The sequence below is a fragment of the Haemorhous mexicanus genome, chromosome 16, assembly GCF_027477595.1.
Source record: "Haemorhous mexicanus isolate bHaeMex1 chromosome 16, bHaeMex1.pri, whole genome shotgun sequence".
NCBI lineage: Eukaryota > Metazoa > Chordata > Aves > Passeriformes > Fringillidae > Haemorhous > Haemorhous mexicanus.
In genome coordinates, this window is record NC_082356.1 from 8,447,191 (window position 1) to 8,467,957 (window position 20,767).

A 20,767-nucleotide genomic window follows, 5' to 3' on the forward strand; every position below is an offset into this window, starting at 1 on the left:
CAGGAAAGCCTCACAGCAGAACTGGCACAGGGCATTGCCCTGGCAGAGGGGCAGGGAAAATATCTTGGCCGTGAGCAGCAGGTTGGCGAGAAAGCCCCTGGTGCATGAGTTCCTCACCCCACCAGGTTTAAGGCAGATTTGGGTTGCATTGCTGCTGTCCTGGCATAGAAATTCTGAGCAGAGGGCACAGAGGTGTCTTCTCCATGGGGCTCACAGGTGACACTGAGATGCTGTGGGGGAGCTGAGCCCTGCCTGAGGGCAGACTAAGCCCAGCAGGAGCCCCGGGCTGACACCACGCTGGAGTCCACAGCTGGCTCAGGGGCGATGCGGTGCCATGAGTGGGGAACAGCTTCCCCTGAAATGGGAGAGCTGAACCTTGGAGCCACCTGCTCTACAGCTGGAATGGTGTCAGCGTCAGGGAGCAGACTAAAGAGGAGAGGGAGGCCTTCGGTGTGAGATTCTGAGGAAGGTTTATTTGTCAAAGGGAACAGGAACCAAAGAGCCCCGAGCACCAGCGTGCTCAGGATTTTATACAGCACTAGAACTGCGGGTGGGCACAATCGCTGAGCCCATAGGGAAACAAGGAGGGAGGAGCAAAAGGAGGGGAATACATCTCAGGGACCAATGGGGATAAGGGGGTGGAGAGGGCAGGTCACATGGGCCAATGGGGCATCATACACTAGGGGAATTCCAGAGGGGCGGAACTTGCAGGGGAGGGGGTTTACAGGAGACTGACAGGGAAGGGTCCAGAACAGGGGCAGAGTTTACAGTGATGGATAGGGAAGGCGCTGGAATACAGGGTGGGGATTATAATGATTGAAGGGTAAAAGGGGAGGGATATAAACTGGGAATAATCCAGCTTGGGGAAATACAACATACAGGGGGTTAACTGGAACAGACCATCCAAAAAGCTGTGAAATAAAAGGGCACTGCAACAGCGCTCGATAAAGAGGGATGCAGGACACGGTTTATGGTGCAAAAAGAAAGGATTGCTCCTGTGTTGTTTTAAAGGGTCTTTTAATAGGCCTTTTTATAGGGTTTTTTAAGAATATCCCCTGTCTATCCCCAATTGGTAAGTAACAAGTTCTTACCTTGTATTGATTGGTCACTCAAAGCCCCAGTGTGTAAGTGCAGGAAAAGTTGTTTGTGAGAGATAGTTTTCATTTTTCTATCTAAGAGTGAAAAAACAGTTTATATGGGTGCTAGTGTTTATCACAGTCCTAGAGCTCTTTTTCAGGGAAAGTAAGTTTTTTTCCACAGACCTGGAGCTCTTTCTCAGGAAAAACAAGTTGTTTTTCACTGCTCCAGAACTCTGTTCTCCTGAACCTCCTGTCAGCTTTCTCATGGCTTCTGTTGGCTCAGGTCAGGATTCAGTTTGTCAGCCTTTGGCCTGCTGTTTCACCACCACAGAAAACATCATTACTGTCCCCCCAAAAAAAAGCAGCTGAGATGCAGCTCACCTCCTTTTAGAAGGTGAAAAGGGATGCAGGTGCCTGGAGGCCCAGGAGAGAAATGGCAGTATTGAAAATGTGAGAAGCAATGTTTTATCCATTGAGGCAGTGCCTGACCTCAAGGAAGACTTTTCCTACCAATCAAGACTTTCTTAGGGAACACCCTGCTTCAATATCAATTAGAAAATAATGTTATATTGCCTCTTATGAAAAGAAAACTAATGAGAGAAAATCTTGAAAGTGGGGAAAAAAATCATTTGAGGTAATTGCTCATTGAAATCTTTTTTATTAATTCCACTCCTGACAAAATTAATTCTTGAAGACAATTCTGGTAGAGGTGCAGCTCCTTTGGGCTTTGGGAACTCTGAGGAGCCCCATGGGAGATTTGTTGCCACCTCCATGAGCCTCAGTTCCTCAAAGAAGATGTCACAAATGTCCAAGAAAAGGAAATGCAAAGCAAAGGCAGAACACACCTTCCAGGGCCCAAGATAATATTCTCCTCCCCACTGGATTTTTGCCCTGCTCAGATGGGACTGTCCGAGGGTGAAGGAGACTTCCTGAGCAATCCTTTGCTTTCCGGGCACTGATCACCTGGATGCCCAGGGAGGCTCTCTGGAACAGAGGCTGGGCAGAGTTCAAGGAATAAAGTAGGGATTTATTAAAAGGCCTTCAAAGGATTCACCTTGAGCAGTGCAAGAGCCCAGATGAGACTACACTCAAAATGGATGACCAGTCAAGAGTTTTCACACTCTTATAATGTTTGGTCCATTTAAATATTAGGGTTAATTGTCCAATTACAGCCTCAGGTTATGCAGTCCCATCCTCCCAGTTTGCTCTGCTCAGTTCGCTGTTGTTTGCACTTTTGGGGCCTGAAGCTGCAACCGTGTCCTTGGTTCTGGGGCTGGAAGAGGATTGTTTTGTCTGACTACACTGTGAAGAAAACTTGCTAACACTCTGTATGAAGTCCAGAGTTACAGACTAATGCAGCAGAGAATCTGGAAAATATAACAGCTAAAACTGAAGGCATCAGCCTGTTCCATGTTCCCTTGGTTCCATGGGGACCCACAGTGTCACAATGGCTCCTCCGTGACACTACAGGCTCCACAGTGTCACCCTGTGCCCTCAGTTCCATGGCAGTTTCACAGTGGTCTTCTTTGATTCCATAAGGTCCCCATGGTGTCACAATGGCCGCTTGTTTCCATGAGGTTCCATAGTGTCACCATGGTGTCCTTGGACCAGCCTGGTCACAACTGACCCATGGTTCCATGAGGTTCTGTAGTGTCACTGTGGTGTCCTTGGACCTGCATTGTCACAACTGACCCATGGTTCCATGAGGTGCCCCAGTGTCACTGTGGTATCCTTGGACCCACCTGGTCACAACTGACTCATGGTTCCATGAGGTTCCCTGGTGTCACCATAGTCACTGTCAGAGGCTGGATGAGATCAATGTCCTGAGACACCGTGAGATGAGCTGTCAATCAGTCACATAGTGGGGACAGCGCTAACCCAGCCCTGATTGCCTGAGCGATCAGAAATCCCACCTGGGGGGAGGCCCACAAAGGCCTGGGGGCTTAAAAACACAGAGCACAAGGTCAGCCCCTGGTATGGACTCTGCCTTCTCCTGGGGTTTGTGTCTCACCCACACCGGAACCCTAGGAACTGATAGTCATATGCATGTCTTTCTAGAGAGCTTCTGTCTTTCTGTCTCTCTCTCTTTCTTCTCCTAATGCTCTTTATATGGAACATTTTTGGGTACCACAACAGCTTACATGTTTAAAGGTTTCTAGGTTAAATGAGCTAAGTTAATGAAGTTATTGCTATGATAAGTGTTTTATATGTAATTGGATGTTGCATTAAATCCTCCTTCAAAGTTTCTTGGTTTTTTGTACTTTGCCAGTAAAATTTTGTGTCATTTTGGCTGCTTGAGAATATCTGGCTGGTGTTTCTCCTGTGCACCAAACACGAGTAAAGGAGCCTTTGGTTACCTCCAGCATGGCAGTGTTCTGGGCTCTTACACCCTACAGGCTCACAAGGGCATCTTGTTTCCACACTGGCCCCTTGGTTCCATGGGCCCCAACAGTGCCACAATGATCCCCTCAGTTCCACAACTTCCCACAGTGTTGTAGAGAATACATTGTTTAAGGAGTTAATAAAAAGTTCCAATGATAGTTATAGAGTGTTTGTTTAATGTTTTATGGTTATGTAAAGTGCCAATGTTAGTTATTAATTGTTTGTTAAAGGTTTTATAATTATGTATATCCCCTTACCGTCGGGTATTACCCTGGCTGCTCCCACTCTCATCTAAAATGGTGAACCACTCAAGACCATAAAGAAGATGATTACGTCACCTAATAAGGAAATATGAAACTCCCATAAGACTTAGCAGAAAAGGATTACATAACAAAAACCCCTAGAACAACAAACCACCATGCAAATAAAGAATCAAAATAACACCTCTAAACAGAGGGAACATAAGACAATATCAAAGACCCTGGTCAGAACTTTTTGCCTTCGTCACCCCAACCAGAGCAGGCCAAGAGCAGTATAAAGATTATGAACCTGAAACCAACAGGCGTCTACTCAGAGACTCTCGTGAGGAAAGAAGACCCAGCTCTGCCGGATGACAGAGCTGACATCCTCCTTCTCCACGCCGTCTCGGGAGGAGTGGTGGTGTGCGCACACCCCCATGGGTCCCCTACCTAGACTGTTTCCAGTAAAGCTGAAACCACTAAAGAGCTGGTCATGTGCCATTCATAACAGTCTTGGGTACTCGTCCGGGATAGGCCACACCCGGAGAGAGGACTGAGGGGCTCCGGGATATCTGGCCCTATGGGGACCAGTCAGCAGCAGCCAAGGAGCCGAGGACCAAACAGTGTGGAGGAGCATCGGTAAGGAAAGCTGGTGGCAGGAGTAGGAGGCACGCAAAAGAAGTGTGTGTGAGACAGGCCAGGCAGCTCGGACCCCCAAAGCCTTGTGGACCTCCCAGTACCGCGGTTCCGGACTCCTGCGAGGGGACTGGCCAGAAACTGAGGGAAGCAAGAGAAGCCTGAGTAAGTGAGACACCTCCCAGGGGGATAAGGTGGCCGCCCCCCATGTGTGCGGAGGAATAGAAATGTGACTGGCACACAAGGGGTAGGCCTTCCCCCTTTAGGCTTGGTAGCTGGCCCTCAGGGCATGCTGGGGGTGGTAGATGAATTGGTGAGTTGGCACGCAAATCCCAAACAGAGCCCCAGGAGCGTGGAGGATCAGGGTAGTGTGAGTCACGCACAATCCCTGGAGTGGGGGGACACGGGTCCCTACCAGGGTTCAGGGTACCCCGACTGCAGCAGCAGCACTGAGTAGAGCCAAGAGGGCCCCAGTGCCCAGGGTCGGACAGTGGTGCTGGGGGTTAAGTGTGCCACGGTTCAGGTAGAAACCGTCAACCCACTGGAGGCCACTGGGGGGATTGGGGTTCCAGGGCAGGGCAAGGCTGGGGTTCCAGGGCAGGGCAAGGCTGGACCTGCCCCTTCGTCCCCCACACACCAAATGTTTTGAGCCAACAATCTCCTCCAGTCTGTCACAGGCAATGTTGGAGGTGAAATCCCAATTGTGGCCATGGGCACCTGGCTGAGAAGGACAGTTCTTTTTCATAGGAAGGAAAGCACAGAGCCCCAAGGTTTGGAAGGCAGGTGAGAGCCTCAGTAGGCCAGTTAGACTTGTCAGTAATAGCACATTTTGTCTGGGAGCAGTCTTTGGACTGAGGGAATTTTGGAGGTGGAAACCCAGTCTTGGCCATGGGCACCTGGAGAAGCAGGACAATTCTTTCTCATGGAAAGGAGAGCATGGAACGTCCCCCAATGTTTTGGGGACAGATGAGAGGTGACCCTTTTGAAACCACTGCCAGTGAGACTTGTCCTGGCAATATTCCTATGGGAACAATCCCTGGATATAAGGAAATTTGGAGGTGAAATCCCAATTCTGGCCATGAGTGCCTGGAGCAGAAGGACAGCTCTTTTCCATTGGGAAGGAAAGCACAGAGCCCCAGTGTTTCAGCAGCAGATGAGAAGTGACCCTCAATATGCCAAGGTCAGCTGGACCAGTCAGGCAGTCCATGGGAGGCTAAACCAGCCAGAGCTGTTCTGTGTTCCCTTGGTTTTATGGGGGTTCAGAGTGTCACAATGGTGCCTTGGATCCACGGGGCCCCTCAGTGTCATAATGGTGACTTGATTCCATGGGTTCCAGCAGTGTCACACTGGCCCCTAGGTTTGGCAGGGTCCCACAATGTCACAGTGACCCCTAGGTGTCATAAGGCCCTGCAGTGTCACAATGGTCCCAAAGATTCCATGAGGCCCCGCAGTGTCACAATGGTCCCAAGGATTCCATGAGGTCTTGCAGTATCACAAGGGTCTCCATGGTTCCCCAGGCCCCACAATGTCATGTGACTCCTCTGTTCCATGAGCCCTGCAATGTCACAATGGACCTTTAGACCCTGGGGGTTTGCTGTGTCACAATGGTCGCCTTTGGCTCCACAGTGTCACAATGAACATTGATGTCAGGAGGCCCCTCTGTGTCACCCTGGAGCTTTGGTTCCATGCAGCCCTGCAGTGTCACAAAGGCCTCTTGGCTTCACAAGGCCCCAGAGTAACACAATGGTCCTCTTGGTTCTGTGGGGACCCCCAGGGTCACAATGGTCTCTTTGGTTCCATGAGACCTCACAGTGTCACAATGCTTTGCTTATTCCATGGGGCCTCATAGTGTCACAATGGTGTCCGTGTTTCCATGAGTCCCCTGAATGTCACAACCATCTCTGTGATGCCATGGTGCCCCTCAGGGTCACAATGGCCCCTTGGTTCCATGAGGCTGTGAAGTGACTTAATGGTCTCTCCATGGTTCCATGAGGCCTTGAAATGTCAAAATGGCCCTTTGGTTAATGGGGCCTCACAGTGTCACAATGATCCCTACATTCCATAGAGCCACACAGTATCAGTAAAGCCCCCTTGGTTCCATGAGGCCCAGCAATGTCACAGTGGTCTCCATGATTCCATGAGGCCCCACAGTGTCACCATGGTCCCTTGGTCTCACAGGGCCCCCCAGTGTCACAATGGTCCCTTGGTGTCACAGAGCCCCACAGTGTCACACTGGTCCCTTGGTCTCACAGGGCCCCACAGTGTCACACTGGTCCCTTGGTTCCATGGCCCTGGGCTGCTGCATTCCCCCCTCCCCTTCTCAGCCCGCCCTGCCAGCTGAGAAATGCTCCTTGGGCCTCGGCCTTGGCCAGCAGCCCCTGGGCTCAGCTCCTCTGCAGCTCATCACAAACACTGCCTGCTCCAGGCACTGCTGCTGCCCAACCAGCTCCTGGTTCCTTTAGGAGCAGCCCTGGAACTGTTTTTGTTCCCTCAGTGGCACAGCATCCCTGTTCTCACAGTGCCAAAGAAAGCTGCTGATGCCAAGTGTGGCCAGGATGAACCATTGCTGGGACTGAAGCCCCTCTGGTGGGGCCCTGCAAACAGCGCTCCAAAAGGAGCCCTTGGAGCTCTCCTGGGCCAGCGACTCCCTCTGAGTGGGGCCTCTCCCAGCCGGGAACTCTCCCGTTTGCTGCACTCGGGGATCCTGAACAGCGACAGAGCCTGGGCCGATCCCCCCACTGCTCCAGGCTCAGCCCTTGGCCTGCTGGGGAGATGCCAAAGGATCCACAGTGAGCATTCCCTGCCCTCAGGGGAATTTCTCACAGGTGCCTTGCACTGACTCTTTGTGTCTGTGTGCACACAGGAGTGCCTGTGCTGGGGAAATGTGGCAGAAATGCTGCTCTCTGAGGGGTTTGAGTGCCTTGGAGAGCTGAGTCAGTCAGGCCTCTAAGAATAGTTCAGTCATGAGGTATGAGCTAAGTTAAATGCTTCTGAGAGTTGTTCTTTTGCTAAGTTGTTACTTTTAATGGAAATTATTTGGTAAGTTGAACACTCTTAAGTCTTATTCCTCTGTTAAATTGCAAAGTCGTAGGTTTCATGTCACGTTAAATAGTGTTAGGTGCAGGTTTTGGCTAAATTGTGGCATTTAAGGTATCAGTTAAGGTATAAATTAAGTCCTGTTAGGTTTGAGCTCTTTTAGGCTTTTATCTCTTTATTCCTTTTATCCTTGCCCTTTTGTCACACACACACAGGGAGAGTTCTCAGTTCATTTCTGGTTTGATTGCCTGGATTCTGTTTGGTTTTGTTGTTCTTTGTTTTCCTGGTGTGCCTGAAGTGTCCAGGCAGGAGCAGAGTGACTCTTGCCAAGGAACTTTGTGCTGCTGTCCCTTAATATCAAATCTGGTTTTTGCTGATCCCTTGCCAGGGATTTTTTCAGCATTCTCAAGCCGTCATTCCTAACAGGGTGAAGGAGCCCTGGCCCAGGCTCTGGCCCTGGGGGACATGGGGATGCTGCCGGGGGGTCCCTGTCCCCCTGTCCCACCCCCATGGCCCCGGCCCCCCGTCCCCGTGTCAGGCTCTGGGGTCGATCTCGTGGAACATCCTCTGGGGGAGGCTGCGGGGCCGGGGGCGGGGGGACCCGGGGGGACAGGGGACCCTGCTGGGCACGAGCAGGGTTGGACTGCTCTGGGGGGGCTGTGAGGGGGGACAGGGCAGAGTGACCTTCCCAGTGACATCACACAGCCCCTGTGATGTCACACAGCCTCCTGTGACATCACAGAGCCCCAGTGATGTCACAGAGCCTCCTGTGTCGTCATACAGACCCTGTGATGTCACACAGACTCCTGTGATGACATCCAATCCATGTGATGTCACACAACCAGCTCTATGATGTCTCACAGCTCCTGTGATGTCACACTGCCCCTATGATGTCACAAAGTCCCTGTGATGTCACAAACCCAACTCTATGTTATCTTGTGATGTCATACAGCAGTGCTGTGATGTCACAGAAGACTGATGTAACAAAGTCACCCTGTGATGTCACAATCTGTTCTGTGATGTCAGACTGCTCGGCGATGTTACACAGCCATCAGGTGATGTAACACCCACTCTCTGATGCCACAGAGCCACTCTCTATGATGGCAGACTCTGCTCTATGGCCTCATATCCTACTCTGTGATGTCACAGCCAGATCTGTGGTGTCCCAACACCATCAGTGATGTCACAAAACCCTCAAAAACTCAATTACATTGAAACACAAGTTTCTCTGACTTTGAAGAAATCCCTGTCAGGGACACAACTGAGAAAGTGTCTCCAGGTTCCAGCTAGAGCAGAACCCTGGAGGCAGTGATGGCAGCTGGGGAAAAGCAAGGCAAATGTGTCTCTGGTGCTGAGCAAACCTGGATGTGTTTCAGGAATGCAAAGGGCCAAGGCCTGAGCCCCAGCCCCTGGCCAGGCAGATCCTGTCCCTCTCTCCTTGCTCAGGGCTCTTCCCAGGATGGGCACTGGGATGTGGGGATGGGCAATGCCAAGGGCAGGACCATGGGGCGGCCCCTGCCAGGCTGCTGAGCAGGGACAAGGAGGCAATGAGGCCCCAGGGCTGCCAGGGTCACTTGTCCCCTCGTGGCCTCAGGCCCAGGGCCAGCAGCCATGGCCAAAGTGCTGCCCAAGTTGGCTCTGTCAGGGCCTTGCAGCTGCTGCCCATCCCTGTGCCCTGTGCAGCCCAGGCTGTCCTACGGTGTCCCTGCCCTGGCCTCTGTCCCTGCAGGCTGTGCTCATCCCCCGGCTGCCCCACCTGGCTGGCCCCTTCCTTTGCTGACAGCTCTGCCTCCTGCCTGCCTCTGCCTGCCCACACAAAGCCTTGGGCTGCTCCAGGCTCCTTCTGGGGACGTGCTGCACCACAGCCCTGCCCTGGCAGGGAAATTCCTTTGTCCTGGTGCCCACTCTGGGCCTCCCCAGCTGCCCTTGTGTTGCATTTCGCTGCAGCAAGGGGCACAAAAACTCCCCCAGGCCCCGGAGTCTCAGACCTCAGGCAGACACCGATGACCAACAGGGAAAGGAAGGAAACAGGACAGATCTTGGTTTATCACAACCAAGGATCCTTTATTGTGACAGGGACCAAGAGAAGAAATGAGTGAGTAGGGTCATGGGTTCAGGGGTGGAGTTTAGGGTCAGGTCCAAGAGTAAGAGGAGCTGGGGACAGCAAAGGGGTGGATTGAGGAGGACAAACAATGGAAAATCTAAGGTGGGGACACTGCAGTAGAATTTAAAACAGTGGGGGTACAGAAAAGGAAGAACATTCTGGGGCCATTCCTTATTTGACCAGATGGGGTGGAGTGTCTTTTTCTGGGCTTGCAGGGGCACGCCCCATTGGAGGGCAGGAATCTTCATTAAATCACACCCCTTTACCAGATGCTGTCTGTCTGGGTAGAATCCCCGCCTCATGGGGCAGGGGCACTCCACACCCTTGGTGCCATTTTTTCTTTCTCTGGCTGTTTTATACAATGAAGAAAAACTCCAGAATCTGTGGAACCACCCTTCAATCCCTCCCAGGCTCCTCCTATTCTGTCCTCAGTCTGCACACCACTGACCCCAGAGCCCTCAGCCTTTCTCTGCTGGTTCTCTGATGAGGCCTCCAAACCCCGTCTTGGGAGATTTTTGGGTCCTCTCCAAGGTCTGTGACAATGGAAAATTAGTGATCAAACTTATTTTCTCTTGAATATTGCATGAGAGAACAAGGGTCAACATCTTTAAACTGAATGAGGGTGAATTTACATTTGTCAGAAGGAGGAAATATTTTACAATGAGAGTGGCACAAAACTGCAACTGGTTTTCCAGAGAAGTGGATCCCACATCCCAGGAATGCTCCAAGAGCAGGAGCTTTGTGCAACCTGACCCAGTGAAACAGTCTCATCACAAAGGATGGATTTCGTGTTGAGTGGGTTCTCTGATGTGCTGGGTGCCCTCACCACACTTCTGGCCAGAATGTCTGCTGAGGGTAGCCAGGCTGCTGCAGTGGCAGTGACCTCACAACCATCACCACTGCAGCCCTGGCCCTGGGCCTGGCTCTCCCCTTTCCTCTGCCCCTGCCTTGTCTCTGCTGGCATCAAGAGTTTTGTCATTAATATCTTGTCCCCAGGGTGCTGGGGCCAGTGGCTTCCCAGTCAGGCTCCTGGAGCAGAAGTGGCTTTTCAGAGCCCAGCCAGAAATGAGCCCTGAGGCAGCAGCTCTGCAGTGGTGGCCACCAGGCCGGGGTGCCAAGGGAGGCTTCTGGCCATGCCCTGCAAGCAGCTGCTGCTGCCAAGGTGCCTTTGGTGCCTCAGGCTCTCCCTGGCACAGCTCCCAGCAGGGCACTCTGCCCTTGTGCCCGAGGCCTTCCCTGTGCTGGGACTGGCCTGGGGCTTTTCCTGCAGCGGGACCTGCCCTGCTCATGGCACAGGAAAGGCAGTTCCTGCTGGAGCAGGAGGCTCTGCCTGCAGTGGGCTTCAACCACACCAGCAAGGCCCTCTTGACTTCAAAATTGCTTCACAGAGCAGAATATTCTAATAATTGTTATAGCTCCTGTACTGTGGAGTAAATAACTCTGGTTAAGATCTCTCTGTCTAATCATGATCAGGATCATTCAGAGCTGTATTTAAACAAATTTAACTGGTATTCCATCCTTAATCCTGTGGGACAAATTGCATTTAGGTTCAATTCCACCTGTCCAGTCTTTGACACCTTTGACAAATGCTGGGTCTGGGATTGGATCCAGCACCTCCCAGTCTCCTCCCTTAGAAGGAATTTTAGAAGTCTAGGGGCTCTGCAGGGGCTGTTGGGTGTCATTTCTGTACCTCATTACTCAGCGGGCGTTTCTCTATTAAAGAAATAAAGCTTTTGCCTGAAGCTCCCACTGTGCCCATGACAGGAACCCCTGGGAGTATCTGGAACATCCCGGCTCTTTGGCAGCCTGGGGACTCCTGGGATGTCACCGTGGAGCCCCCGTGAGTGCCTGTGACAGATCGGTGTCTTTGCAGCCCAAGGTCCCCTGGGATGTCACCATGGAATGGCTGTGACTGCCTCTGACCACAGGGCTCTTTACCACCCCCAGAAAGCCCTGGGAGGTCTCCATGGAGCCCCTGTCTCTGCCTGTGACATTCCAGTGCTTGAATAGCCTGGAGACTCTTGGAAAGTCCCCATGGACCCCCTCTGAGGGCCTGTGACAAATCTGATCCTCAGCAGGCAACCATCACCAGCCCCCTGTTGGTATGGACAGGTTCCATGGCAACCATCACCAGCCCCCTGTTGCTGTGGTCAGGTTCCATGGCAACCATCACCAGAACCCTGTTGCTTTGGTCAGTTTCCATGGCAACCATCACCATAGCCCTGTTGCTATGGTCAGTCCCTTGACAGCTCCATGGAGACCCCATGCCAGGGGTGGTTGCCATGGACATCAGCTCAGGCCTGCAGCCAGAGCCCGTTGCCATGGCAACCATTTGCAGTCCCATCCCCAGGGTCATGGGATCCCAGAACCACAGAACTGGCTGAGTTGGGAGGGACCCATCTGGATCCTTGAGTCCAACTGCTGGCCCTGCACAGGACACCCCAACAATGCCAGCCGGGGCCTGGCAGCGCTGTCCAAACGCTGCTGGAGCTCAGAGATCCCTGGAGCTGGGACCCTTCCCTGGGGAGCCCGGGCAGGGCCCCAGCAGCCTCTGGGGAAAAACCTTTTCCTGAGATCCAACCTAAGCCTGCCCCGACTCAGCTGCAGCCGTTCCCTCCATTCCTGTCCCTGGGCACCAGAGGGAAGAGGTTCCCACAGCCCCAGCCAGGGACCCGCTCCCAAGGCTGTTGCCATGGCCACCAGGGCTGGGACCAGCTGGGATGCTCGGTTTTCATGGGCTGGGGTTCAGGAATGGAGTTCCTCACTTTCCTGCTCCCGCTAAAACCATGATGCCCTCGCTGCCCTCCCGACTTCTATGAAAAGCACAAAAGGCAAAGGTCCCAGGCTGGAATAAGAAAAATTTATTGGGAACAGAAACAAGATAAAGAACAAAGAGGAACAGAAACAATATTGATAACAGAAGGAATAAGAAAATCAACTTACAGGGAAAACTACAACATCAACGGCTGGCTCTTCCTGGCCATGTATTTCCTCCTGCCTGGAAAGGACACCCTTCTCCTCAGGGAGAGAGAGAGTCCCTTTCCTGCCCCTGGCAATGACCTGAGGTGGGAGTGAATGTAATGTCACGGCCACGGCCAGACCCTCATGTTCTTCAATCCCACATCATGTCACTGGCAGGGGCAGGAAAAGGTACAGGTGTCTTGCCAGCATGGATCATGGGGAACACGGATAACCAGGGCTCTTCCCAACGTGGGACCTCCAATAGGGGATGAAGCTGGAGCAGTGCATGAAGAGCACTGCAGTGGGGGCATTTGCAGGGCTTCCCTTATCGGTGCATCTGTTGGTGTCTGGTCAAGTGAGAGCTCTGGGTGAAGCTCTTCCCACACTGGGGACACTCGTAGGGCCGCTCCCCAGTGTGGATGCGCCGGTGCCTGATGAGGGTGGAGTTGCGCTTGAAGCCCTCCCCACAGTCAGGGCAGCGGAAGGGCCTCTCCTCTGTGTGAATCCGCTCATGCAGGAGGAGACTGGAGCTAGTGTGAAACCTCTTCCCACACTGGGGACACTCGTAGGGCCTCTCCCCAGTGTGGATGCGCCGGTGGGTGATGAGGTGGGCATTTTGCTTGAAGCTCTTCCTGCACTCAGGGCAGCAGAAGGGCCTCTCATCCGTGTGAATGCGCTCATGCAGGCGGAGAACGGAGCTGGTCTGAAACCTCTTCCCACACTGGGTGCACTCGTAGGGCCTCTCCCCAGTGTGGATGCGCCGGTGCCTGATGAGCGTGGAGTTGTGCTTGAAGCCCTTCCCGCAGTCAGGGCAGCGGAAGGGCCTCTCATCCGTGTGAATCAGCTGGTGCCTGAGGAGATGGAAGCTGGTCTGAAACCTCTTCTGACACTCAGGACACTCGTAGGGCCTCTCCCCAGTGTGGATGTGTTGGTGATTGAGGAGCTTGGATCTGCAGCTGAAGCCCTTCCCACATTCCCCACACTCGAAGGCCCATTCCCCAGTGTGGATCATCTGGTGCTGGATCAGGTAAGAGCTCTGCCTGAAGCTCTTCCCACACTCCAAGCACTTGTAGGGCTTCTCTTCCACGAGGTTCTGCTGTGGGGATTTGTCCTCCCTGGTCTCCATCCTCAGCTCCTTGTCTGGGGAAGGAAGGACAAGGAGAGGATGGGATTTGTCTCTGTGCCAGAGTGAAGGGGAAGGAGATCCCCCCAGTGCAGTCCCAGCAGGATGACGTTGGCAGCAGGGTTGTCCTTCAGCAAGGGGCCATGCTGGGCTGGGAGATGGAGCAGGAGAGAGGGGGAAAGGGGCACTGACTTCCTCCACACCTGCCTGGGTGTCCTGGGGCATTGTGTCAATTTGAAAAGACAGGTGTCTGCTAAGGATGTCAGGAGCCTCCCTGTAAATGGAAAATGTTAACCCCCTCCCTTGGAATTATAATTTTCAAAATAAGGGGCTGTCAAGCCAAGCTATGGGAATAGGAACCACAGTTCTTTAGTAGGAAAATTAAAAATACAAATGCAATAGTACTAAAAAACTACTTACAGAGTCAGAATACCACCTGACACGCTGTGGGTCAGGGTGTTGGTAGCACTCCCGTTAAATGGTGGCTGCCATCCTCCTGCAGTGACAGATGTGGTTTTGTTGGAGCAGGGATCCTGGAGAAGGGTGGAGTTCTCCTCTGGAGGTCCAGTGGTAGTATCGATGGGCCTGGTCTTCCTCTGGGATCCAGTGGAGCTGAAAGCTGCTCTTCTGGGAATCCTGTGGGACAAGGCTGACTCTGTTGTTCTCATTCTCAGTTTATATCCAGGTAGGAATGCTTGGCTCCTCCCTCTGGGCGGAGCACCTCACAATGGGATGATGGAATTTCTAGCAGTCCCGCAGTGACACTCAATGGCCCATTACCAGAAGATATCTCCCCAGAGGGAGGATTCCTTGTGGAAGAGATAAAGTAAACTGCTCAATTAACAGATGATAACTGCCCCACCTTTAACAGATGGTAATTGTATACACACCCAGCTAAACCTGAGACACTGTTGCAGCCTCGGAAACCAGGATTTGGTACCAGGACTTGTTAGGGAATGCAACCCTGACTGAAGGAAGGGACAGAATCTCCAGGGCTTGCAGCCAGAAATGGAGAGTTGAGTGATAATCATTTCAACATCTTCTCTTTTGGAATTATTGTATAATGATTTTTTGCTTTGCCTATGTAATACTTTTGTAATTTTTGGCAAATTTGCATTATCTAAATTACACTGCTCCTTAAGTGAAGTTGGTGTCTGTGTCTTTGGTGCTGACCCTGCTCACTGGCGAAACAGGGCCCCATCCTGCCTAAGTGTTACCTGGGAAGACAAAACCCTCACTCCAAATGTCCCTCCTTCCTCTTTGTTCTCCCCACATTATACCCTGATCATGATGTCCTATGGTCTGGGGTGTTCCCGGGGTCAGTTGGGGTCACCTGTCCTGGCTGTGTCCCCTCCCAACCTCCCCCACAGCCCCAGCCCCTCTGCAGCGTGGCCGGACCAGGGGCAGGACAGGCCTTGGCTCAGTGCGAGCTCAGCAAGAACAAAACCATCTCTGCGTGCTCAGCCCTGTGCTCAGCACCCGGCCCCGCATTTCCTCCCCTCCCAGCCCGGACCCCCCTTTTCCACCCCTCTGCCCCACGGCCACCGCAGCACCGGCTGCTGGGTGGGGGGACCCCCCGATCAGCCCCAGGGGTGGGCAGGGGGCTCAGGGACCCCCTGGTGCGGATCAGTCCCCCTGGCCCGAGCCCCAAATTCCGCTCCAGGGGGCCCCTAGGGTCTGCGGGTCTGCCTGGCAAGTCGTGAGTCATCGGTGAGAAAAGCTCTGGTTGGCTGGAAATTGTTTAGTGCGTTCTCTGATTGGCTGGAATTGTGTAAGGCGCTGTGCCCTGTGGATGTCCCTGGGAGCTGTGGAGTCCGAGCCGGAGCCTTTTCCTCTTTCTTTCTCTCCCACTGAAACCTCTTCCCTATTTCTTTCTGTCCCTCTGAGACCACTTTCCCAATTTCTTTCTGTCCCTCTGAGACCACTTTCCTCCCTCCCCCCTCCCCCTGCCCAAGACCTCTTTCCTATTTCTCTCTATCTCTGAAACCTCTTCCTGATTTCTTTCTCTCCCTCTCTCCTTCCCAGCCAAGAAAAGATGTTCCTGCTCTTGCAGGCAAAGCTCTTAAGAAGGACCCAAAAGCCAAGTGGAGCAAGATCCTACAGTGACATTTCACTGCCAGCCTTCATAACTTCACCCATGGTTGTTGTAGCTTGTGGATTGGGAATTAAATTAGGACAGGGTCTTTGGTGGGAGCTGCCCTGGGTCAAGGGAGACACTGAGAGAGAAACAGAGTGGGCAAAGAGAGGCAGGAGAGAAAGGAGGGCACAAACACAATCAGCTGAGAAGGTGGCACTCTGAAACAGAAAGTGGAACTGACTGAAAATGAATAGGATAGAAAGAAATAATTTTGTCACTTTATTTCCTATCAAAATACAATTTCCACCCTTTCTCAAAACCTCGTCCCGGTGCCATTCAGCAGGGCTATCAGAAAGTTTTTCATTCTGAATTGATGCTCCAGGCTGCAGCCACAAGGAAACAGGGAATGGGGATTTTCCTGCTCCTGAGGAGTTTGACATCCTCAGTGGAGGATGAAATAAACAGGGCAGGAGATCTTTCTCCTTTTTAATGCCTTTATTAAAAGTGATCAGCTCAGGATGGGGGGGGGGGGCGGTTTACAGGTCCGCGGTTCCCTGCAGCCGCTCCCAGCAGTGACTCGGAAGAGGAGGAAAGTGCAGCTCTGTCCCCTGGGGGGCAGAGCCGGGAGTCCCGTCCTCCCAAGGGCAGTGGGGGTATACCCCGGGTTTGGTTTGGTTTGCCGGTTCAGGAGTCCTGGACTCGACTGACTTTAGCCGGGGCGAGGAGTGACTGAGGTTTTTAGCATCTCTGCTGGCTTCGGACCTCGCCCCTGCTGTCCAAACACCACCCTGACCTCTCAAATCTGCTTTGGCTCATTTCTTTTGGGGTATTTTTCCGGGATTTGGTGGGGTCCCGTCCCGTTGCAGTCTGGGTTTTGAGATAAATTTGCATGTCTCCTGAGATTTCCCCTCCCCTTCCCATCATCCGGGGGGGGCTGTCATCCTCTTGACAGCAGGCAAGGGTGGTACTGAAAAAAAGAATTCTCCACAATAGAGGGTTAACGACAATACTCAACAGATGATTAGAAAATTTAACCAATACCAGAAGTCTTGGCCAGCAATCAGTTCCCAGCTTAACTTAAAACTCTGCAACCCTTTTCTTAAAAAAAATGGGTAACTCTTTTTTTACTCATAACAGAGGAGAGGAGGAGGCACCAGAAGAAAAGGGCAGCTGGGCTTCATCCTTCCACAGGAAAGAGGAGGAGGGATGTCTCTTGTCCTGTCTGCAGCTGCTCCCACAGGGATGTGAGGGCTGATCCCAGAGCCCCAAGGGTCACAGTCAGGGCTGCCCTCAGGGAATGCTCGCCTGGTATTGAGGGGCAGCGTGGGAGCACCTGGATCTTGGAGCACCCAGCTGCCCCCCATGTTTGAAGGTACCTGAGGAGGGGCGGGACAATGCCAGGGGCATCCTGCAGTGGCATCCCCCTGTCCTGCTCTGTGTGACCCTGATCCTGGTCTCAATCTCACTCCACATTTAGACACACTCACAGTTCTGTATTTAATCCCATCCCAGTGCCAGGCTCATCTAGCCCCAGACCTAATCCCAACCCCAGCCCTAAAGCCAATCCCATGCCTAGCCTTAACCCCAATCCCAGCTCTAATCCAAATCTCAGCCCTAAATTCAACCCCAGCTCCAATTCCAGCCCCTTCCTAAATCCTCAGCCCCAAACCAAATCCCAGGTTCAGCCCTTCTGGGGGTTTGGGGGTGTCTCTGTCCCTCTGACCCCGATGATGTTTGTGTGGGGTCACACCAGGGCTGAGAGGGACAGAGCCCCCCCCCCCCCCAGCCTCCCCAGGTGTGAGAAGGTCGGAGAGCCCCTCCAGCCCTGAGCACCCTCAGTGGTGAGAGGGACACAGAGCCCCTGGTCCCCAGCCCTGCACAGGCATTCCCTGAGGCCAGAGGGATGGAGACCCCCCGAGCATCCCCCAGGGCGAGGGGACAGGGACCCCTGAGCATCCCTGTGCTGAGAGGGACAGAGACTGCCCCTGAGACAGGGGTGAGGGGGAGGGAGACCCCCCCAGGAATTCCCTGGAGTGAGAATGATGGAGAGACCCCCTGGGGAATGGCCTGGGGTGACAGGGACATGCCCTGGGGAATAGCCTGGGGTGAGAAGGACAGCGAAACCCCCTGGGGAATGGCCTGGGGTGACAGGGACAGGGACAAACCCCTCAAGCCCCTCCCAAGCATCCCTGAAGGCGAGAGGCACAGAGACCCCTCGAGCATCCCCTGGGCACTGGACAAAATAAACTCGGCAGAAATCAAACTTAACTCTGCATAAAATACCTTGATGAATACTTGATTTTCCCACAAGTCACATGTGATGAAAATGCAAAAAAATCCCAAACATGAATAAACCAACAACAGAAGCAATGATGATGGCAATTCCAAGTTTCAATGGTTCCTGCACAGCTCCAGCTCAGCTGCTGGCAGGTTCTGATAAAAGAAAAGGGGAAATTCAGCCCTATACAGATTATTCAAAGGAAGGGGAAGCTCTGTGTAGCTGTTAAAAAGGTGACAGGGAGAAAGAGAAAAATGATTCTCACATTTGGCAAAGCCCCCGAGCCTGTGAATTCTGGAGTTATTTGGGAATTTAGCTACTTGAGCTGGGCTTCTTATGGGACTTTTAGCAGCCTTGTGTTCCTCACCATGGGGTGAACGAACCTTGTCAGTCTTGCTGGTATCATTTGCTCCCTTTCCTCCAGTGATTTTAACAAACTTTTCAAGGAAGGACAACAAAATATTTTCTTTACACTGGCCACCCACAACAGCCATTTTCCTCATCAGTTCTCCCATTAGTCGCTCTGAGGAAACAGCGTCCAAGTTTCCAAGAGTTCCTCCAATAGAGCCACGACCTCCTCAGAGGAGGGAACCATGCTCTTGTCAAAGGAACTTGGGGTCAGAGAACAGTGCTTAAACTCACTGTGTCAAAATAATGTTGCAAGCTGGTTAAGAAAATTGTTAGAGAGATGCCTCTGCTCCGATTAAGGTGTTAATGAGACCAAATCCAACATGGATTTTATTGAACAGTAAATGTGAGGTAGAGAGAGAGATGGAAAGAAAGAGAAAAGGGGGGAGAACAAGGGAGTGACAAGGACAGAGACCACCCCTGGGGCAGGGCAAGTGTGACATTGTCCCCTGTGTGTGTGGCCTTCCCAGGGTGGGGGTTTTACACCTGAGCCAGTCTGGGTAAGGGGGGTGGTGCTCACCCCCCCGAGCAGGGATTACCCCACTGTTTCAGGTTGCAATGTAAGATGGAACCAAAAACATGTTTTCAATCACCATCTCCACAAACTGCTATAAACAGGTGGGGAAGAGTTCTTTATCTCTTCCATGGCTCACCCCTGATAACGCCCTCCAGGGGAGATATCTTCTGTGAATGGGCCATTGAGTGTCACTGCAGGATAGATAAAATTACATCCTCCCAATGTGGGATGCTCCACCCAGGGGGAGGAACCAAGCATTCCTACCTGGATATAAACTGAGGCTTACAAGACCAGGAGCACCTTGCCTACTGCATTCCCAGAGGACAAGAGCTCCATAACCACCCCCGGACCTTCAGAGGAAGGCCAGACCCTTCTACAGGATCACTGCTTCGACAGAATCACGTTCATCACTCCAACAGGACTGCAGCCACCATTTAATGGGACTGCTACCAGCCCCCTGATCAACAGGGTGTCAGGTAATATCCTGACTCTGTCAGCTTAAGGCAGTGTTTCTGTATCATTGCCCTGAACCTTATTTTCCTATTAAATTATAATTCTGGCTTAGACTCTCCCCCTGGTTTGTCTTCAAATCCAGTACAAGACTCTATGTGCTCAACCCTTGTTTTCCTCCCAAAACAGGATATCCTATTCCCAAACCTTTGCCACATGGAGGAGGAGGCTGCAAGAAGACAAAGATGCCCCAGGACACCCAGGCAGGTGAGGAGGAAGTCAGTGCCCCTTTCCCCCTCTCTCCTGCTCCATTTCCCAGCCCAGCACTGCCCCCAGCTGCAGGACAAACCTGCTGCCAACGCCGTCCTTCTGGGAATGCCCTGGGGGGATCTCCTTCCCCTTCCCTCTGGCACAGAAGCAAATCCCATCCTCTCCTTGTCCTTCCTCACTCTGACATGGAGCTGAGGATTGAGACCAGGGAGGACAAATCCCCATGTCAGAACCTTGTGGAAGAGGCGGTTTTGAGTGGCTCCATGGCACAGGAATTCTACAGGGAGGAAAATCCTGGAAGATCTCACAGGAGGAGGGGCTGCAATGACAGCCCAGGGTGCTCTGAGGAGGAAAGACCCACCCTGTGCCCAGAAAGTGGACAGAGCTCCAGCCAGAGCTCAGAGCTGGTGGTCCATGAGCAGCTTCCTGATGGGGAGAAGCCCCACAAGTGCTTGGAGTGTGGGAAGAGCTTCAGCCAGAGCTCCCACCTGATCAGCCACCAGATGATCCACACTGGTGAATGGGCCTACAAGTGTGGGGAGTGTGGGAAGGGCTTCAGCTGCAGCTCAGAACTTGTCACACACCAACGCATCCACACTGGGGAGAGGCCCTTTGAGCCTCCGGAGTGTGGGAAGAGGTTTCACACCAGCTCAGATCTCCTCCAGCACCAGCAGATTGACTCAGAGGAGAGACCCTTCTGCTGCCCTGGCTGTGGGAAGTGCTTCAAGCACAACTCCAGCCTCACCAGGCACCGGTGCATCCACACTGGGGAGAGGCCCTATGAGTGTTCCCAGTGTGGGAAGAGCTTCAGCTGTAGCTCCAACTTGACCAGACACCAACGGAGGCACCGGTAAGGGAAGCCCTGCAAATGCATTGACCGCAGGAGGACCTTCGTGCACTGCTCCAGCTTCATCCCCCATTGGAGTTCCCATGTTTGGAAGAGCCCTGGTGATCCATGTTCCCCATGATCCATGCTGGGAAGACACCTGTCCCTTTTCCTGACCCTGCCAGTGACATGATGTGGGATTGAAGAACATGAGGGTCTGGCCATGGCTGTGTTATTATATTCACTCCCACCTCAGGTCATTCCCAGAGGCACAGAAGGGACTCTCTCTCTCTCTCTCTCTCTCTCTCTCTCTCTCTCTCCCTGAGGAGAAGGGTGTCCTTTCCAGGCAGGGGAAATGCGTGGCCAGGAAAAGCCAGCCGT

General features: G+C 52.7%; 1 protein-coding gene and 1 pseudogene across 1 annotated transcript in view; one reads left to right on the forward strand and one right to left on the reverse strand.

The window, feature by feature from the left end:
* Positions 1-20,767, forward strand: part of LOC132334706 (zinc finger protein 850-like) — a 1,213,125-nt pseudogene that overhangs the window by 563,491 nt on the left and 628,867 nt on the right.
* The window catches only part of LOC132334721 (zinc finger protein OZF-like), a 126,041-nt gene continuing 117,625 nt past the window's right edge, over positions 12,352-20,767 (reverse strand). Inside the window, exon 3 of the mRNA XM_059860811.1 lies at positions 12,352-13,517. Within this exon, the coding sequence (XP_059716794.1) occupies positions 12,763-13,517 (755 nt within the window). The 3' untranslated portion in view covers positions 12,352-12,762. The remainder of the gene's footprint in view (positions 13,518-20,767) is intronic.